At 45.4% G+C, this 5582-nt stretch overlaps 1 protein-coding gene across 1 annotated transcript in view; it reads right to left on the bottom strand.

Moving 5' to 3' along the window:
* Positions 1-5135, bottom strand: part of LOC112069012 (ceramide glucosyltransferase) — a 48366-nt gene extending 43231 nt beyond the window's left edge. Inside the window, 1 exon segment of the mRNA XM_024136266.2 lies at positions 4935-5135. Coding sequence (XP_023992034.1) covers positions 4935-5032 — 98 coding nt within the window. The 5' untranslated portion in view covers positions 5033-5135.
* Positions 5136-5582: the final 447 nt, after the last annotated feature.

The raw sequence follows: 5582 nt of genomic DNA, 5'->3' as shown, positions 1-5582 counted from the left end.
TAGCTTCAGGGGGAAGATGGACAGGGACTCTGCTGTCCTAGCTTCAGGGGGAAGATGGACAGGGACTCTGCTGTCCTAGCTTCAGGGGGGAGCTGGTTCCACCAAATGGGGTGCCAGGACAGAGAAGAGGTTGGACTGGGCTGAGCGGGAGGGCCAAGAGACCAGAGGTGGCAGGACAGAGTGCTCAGGTTGGGGTGTAGGGGGTTTGATCATAGCCTGAAGGTAGGGAGGGACAGGTCCTCTTGTTGCTCCGTAGGTAAACACCGTGGTCTTGTAGTGGATGCGAGCTTCGACTGGAAGCCAGTGGAGTGCGAGGAGGAGAGGGGTGACATGGGATAACTTAAAAACCAGGCGTTCTGGATAAGTTACAGGGGTTTGATGGCAAACGAGAGCCAAGCCAACAGCATGTTGCAGTAGTCCAGACGGGTGATGACAAGTGTCTGGATTAGGACCTGCGCCACTTCCTGTGTGAGGTAGGGTCGTACTCTACAGATGTTGTAGAGCATGAACCTGCAGGAGCTAGTCACTGCTTTGATGTTTGCAGAGAACGACAGGGTGTTGTCCAGGGTTACGCCAAGGTTCTTTGCACTCAGGGAGGGAGACACGAGATGTCAACCGTGATCAAAGGAAGTGAAGGAGGCATGTTTTAATGTGTCGGGGGGCTAGGGTCAGTCTGTTATATCTGGAGTATTTCTCCTGTCTTATCCAGGGATTCTACCTGGATTTCTCCAGGTAGTCCTGAGGACCTTGCCTCAGGACTACCTGGCCTGATGACTCCTTGCTGTCCCCAGTCCACCTGGCCGTGCTGCTGCTCCAGTTTCAACTGTTCTGCCTGCGGCTATGGAACCCTGACCTGTTCACCGGACGTGCTACCTGTCCCAGACATGCTGTTTTCAACTCTCTAGAGACAGCAGGAGCGGTAGAGATACTCTCAATGATCAGCTATGATAAGCCAACTGACATTTACTCCTGAGGTGCTGACCTGTTGCACCCTCGACAACCACTGTGATTCTTATTATTTGACCCTGCTGGTCATCTATGAACATTTGAACATCTTGACCATGTTCTGTTATAATCTCCACCCGGCACAGCCAGAAGAGGACTGGCCACACCCTCATTAAGTGTTGAATTTGGTCAACAACAAAAATGTATGGCTCATGTGCTACCTGAGGTTCATCTGATCTAATAGAAGTTTAGTAATGCTTAAGTTGTTACGAGTGTACTGATATAAGAAGGACACGTGCCATCCCCCGGCAACTTTGAGAAAAAACACTTTATATCAGAGTTGTCTGGAGATAGCTATGCATATTCATGGCAGGAGACTAGTAAGCATAGCATCTCTCTCCATTGAATTGAGGCGGTTGACTTCAACATCCGTCATCGAATAATCAAAAAAGGATTACCATAATTGAGACGTGTACACCAATCAAAAGAAAGGATAGGCAGGAGCTAAACATCCCACGTGCCGCTTTGTGGAGAACTCCCATTGTTCGAGCAGAGAGACGTGCATCTTGTCAGTATATCAATAATCTTTGTATAGGTGCCAGCCAAACTTCCCAGACAAGACAGAAGAGTTTGCTCATATATTATGACACCATTGTGACGTTTTCATGCACATTTTTTCTTTGAGAAAAAACACACCAAAACAGTTTAGTTAAGTTGTAAAATTGTGCGACTAAGATCTCCTTGGCAAAAACGACTAAATCAATTACGGATTTCTTGAGCTACACTACATGGTCAAAAGTATGTAGACACCCCTCCATTAAATCGAACACACAGCCATGCAATCTCCATAGACAAACATTGGCAGTAGAATGGCCTGACTGAAGAGCTCAGTGACGTTCAACGTAGCACCGTCATAGGATGCCACCTTTCAAACAAGTCAGTTGGTCAAATTTCTGCCCTGCTAGAGCTGCCCCGGTCAACTGTAAGTGCTGTTATTGTGAAGTGGAAACGTCTAGGAGCAACAACGGCTCAGCCGGTGAAGTGGTAGGCCACACAAGCTCACAGAACGGGACCGCCGAGTGCTGAAGCGCGTAAAAATCGTCTGTCCTCGGTTGCAACACTCACCACTGAGTTCCAAACTGCCTCTAGAAGCAACGTGGGTACAAAAACTATTCATCGGGAGCTTCATGAAATGGGTTTCCATGGCCGAGCAGCTGCACACAAGCCTAAGATCCCCATGCGCAATGCCAAGCATCGGCCGTACATTTACATTACATTTAAGTAATTTAGCAGACGCTCTTATCCAGAGCGACTTACAAATTGGTGCATTCACCTTATGATATCCAGTGGAACAACCACTTTACAATAGTGCATCTAACTCTTTTAAGGGGTGGGGTGGGGGTTAGAAGGATTACTTTATCCTATCCTAGGTATTCCTTAAAGAGGTGGGGTTTCAGGTGTCTCCGGAAGGTGGTGATTGACTCCGCTGACCTGGCGTCGTGAGGGAGTTTGTTCCACCATTGGGGTGCCAGAGCAGCGAACAGTTGACTGGGCTGAGCGGGGCCGTAGTGGTGGAAAGCTCGCCACCATTGAAAACGCCTTCTCTGGATTGATGAATCACGTTTCACCATCTGGCAGTCCGACGGACGAATCTGGGTTTGGCAGATGCCAGGAGAACGCTACCTGCTCCAATGCATAGTTCCAACTGTAAAGTTTGGTGGAGGAGGAACAATAGTCTGGGGCTGTTTTTCATGATTCGGACTAGGCCCCTTAGTTCTAGTGAAGGTAAATCTTAACGCTACAGCATACAATGACATTCTAGACGATTCTGTGCTTCCAACTTTGTGGCAACAATTTGGGGAAGGCCCTTTCCTGTTTCAGCATGACAATGCCCCCGTGCACAAAGCGAGGTCCATACAGAAATGGTTTCTCCAGATCGGTGTGGAAGAACCCCATCAAACACCTTTCAGATTAATTGGATGCCGACTGCGAGCCAGGCCTAATCGCCCAGCATCAGTGCCCAACCTCACTAATGCTCTTGTGGCTGAATGGAAGCAATTCCCCACAGCAATGTTCCAACATCTAGTGGAAGGCCTTCCCAGAAGAGTGGAGGCTGTTATAACAGCAAAGGGGGGGGGGGATCAACTCCATATTAATGCCCGTGATTTTGGAATGAGATGTTGGACAAGAAAGAGGTCCACATACTTTTGTAGTGTATCTTAGATTCATTCGGACTATTTTGAGTTAGTGTAAACTGCCCACAGCGTCTCAAGATGGACAACAAGTACTATTGTCGCTTTTAGGGGAGGATGCTTGGCTAGGTGCCAGCCCAACTGACTGCCCAGAGCATGCAGGACCCCCAGCCAGCAAACAATGACCTAAAAACTCAAAAGAATCATGATTCTACACACCTCTCATTCACCATTGGTGAGCTTATTGGAACTGTTATCTGTGACTGAAACATATAAAGCAGTGCTTCAATTTCAAACAATGTCATTTGTGATTTCTAAGCATACAAATAAGATTATTTATTGAAACCTTTGAAACAAGGTCTAGTTGCGGCCGCAACCGACCTGATTGTGAAGTGAATGAAATTGCTTGACCGCTTGCTCAATAGGATATCCTTCGCAAACTGCAGAAGCCACACAAAAGATTTGTTCTAGAGGTCGAGTGTTGCGCAGAGGCAGACTGAGCATGTTTTGGTTCTACAAAGCTGTGTCACTCAATAACATTCAATAATAAATGTATTGCATTCATTCTTGCACCATGCGATCATTTATCAACGTGTACTTTCCATATATGCTGCCTGATCTACTTTTCTGCGCGCACATGATAGACAGTTGGTGGTTGGAGTACGGTATGAATCCTGCAGTAGAATTCCTTGAAACCAGCTGGTCAAACTAACAAATAAAATCATGATTCGAGTCAGTAAAGAGTCGTTCAAAAAAGAATCGTTCGCGAACTACACAATTCCTCCCATTTACGCGTACACCGCGTTAGTGTGCTAGTCGGAGCTAGACAACATGTGACCAGCTAGATGGTTGAACACCGCAGCGGTACAACCGTCAGCAGGTCAGAACCGTCTCAACGCGGTCACAACACACAGGTGTTTGGAGCACGCTCCACAGACCTAATTAGCACAGGTGGCCGCCAATGTCTTCAGTAAACAAACGACGTAACATGGCCGTGTTGGAACACTAACCCTATAAAAAGGTGTGTCGTAATTGAACCTTTTGTTTCTAGGAAATTATTTATTGCCGATATGAATGATAGGTTCATATTTCGAAACCCGTACCATAACCAATCCTTTTCAACTTTCAGAACGAGCGTCGGGGATCTTAAAACGAACCCGACCAGAAGATACTATCGTCAATAAACACTAAAAGCAGTTAGCGTCTATGAATGGGGTACAAGATAACTAGCTAACCCAATGAATTAGACGGTGTAATTAATTGGGCAATAAGATAACTTGTTAGTTAACGTTACCATCTAACTACCATCGTGACCATATCAGGTGTTCACTCACAGGTTCAGTCAAACGACAATGCCATACCGATGATGTCGTAATTAGTGCTAGCATCAACAACGCTAGCAGCTAACGTAAAATCCGTAACAAATACACTGATATCCAATTTTGTCTGTGCCAGTAACGTTGACGTTAGCTAGCTTACTAAATACAAGGGAGCGCTGAAAAACACCAGTTTAGACATTTAAACAAAACAATAACGTTAGTTAGTGACTAACAATTTAATGGTATTAAGAGACACATTACTTTACTTAGCTAGTTAGCTAGTAAGCTAATCGATGTTTAGCTAGCTATCTCGCTCACGGTGGCTATCCTGTGAGAGGTTGTAAATTCAGTCTATCGACATAGATAGATAGCTGACGTTATATTTGACACGGCTTCTCGTCATGCTAACGTTAGCTTGCGACATACTTTAGCTAGCTAACATAGTGTGTCACTAGCTAAATTAATAGGCAATACTTACACATAGATGATGGACATGAAATGCATAAACCAGAGTACGAGAAATAGAATGAATCCAAATATAGAGAACCCTTGCATGGCAAGATCCAGAAGAGCCATTTCTGTGCCTAGCTGCTACGTTAACAACACCGGTGTAAATATCCAAGCAGACTGACGAGCCCAAGGAGAATCTTCCCCAAAAAACGTCGCTTGGGGTACGAACTGGGCGGGGTATGGCGCTTCCGCCCGTCTTTTCTTCTTTGGTGGATTTTATATGTCGGTTGGCAACCAACTTTACAGTGCATTACCGCCACCAACTGGACTGGAGGGTGGTCTAAATCGAACGATTTAAAAAATAAATAAATTTAATGTAACCTTTATTTAACTAGGCAAGTCAGTCAAGTCAGTTAATTCTTATTTACAATGACAGCCTAGAAACAGTTCAGGGGCAGAACGACAGATTTTTACTCAATCTAGCAAACATTTTGTTTACTGGCCCAACGCTCCAACCACTAGGCTACCTGCCGCCCCATTCAGTTGTAAGTGAACATTTAAGAACACAATACTATGCTTTCTTGAATATATTCACAGATCTAAGGACCCTAAAACAGGGAGGACAGGAGCAGCTTTTAATGTTCATGAGTTTAAGGCGGCAGTGACGAAAAAGAGC

Source organism: Salvelinus sp. IW2-2015, unplaced genomic scaffold (genome assembly GCF_002910315.2).
Source record: "Salvelinus sp. IW2-2015 unplaced genomic scaffold, ASM291031v2 Un_scaffold845, whole genome shotgun sequence".
NCBI lineage: Eukaryota > Metazoa > Chordata > Actinopteri > Salmoniformes > Salmonidae > Salvelinus > Salvelinus sp. IW2-2015.
This window is presented reverse-complemented; position numbering and strand designations above follow the sequence as displayed.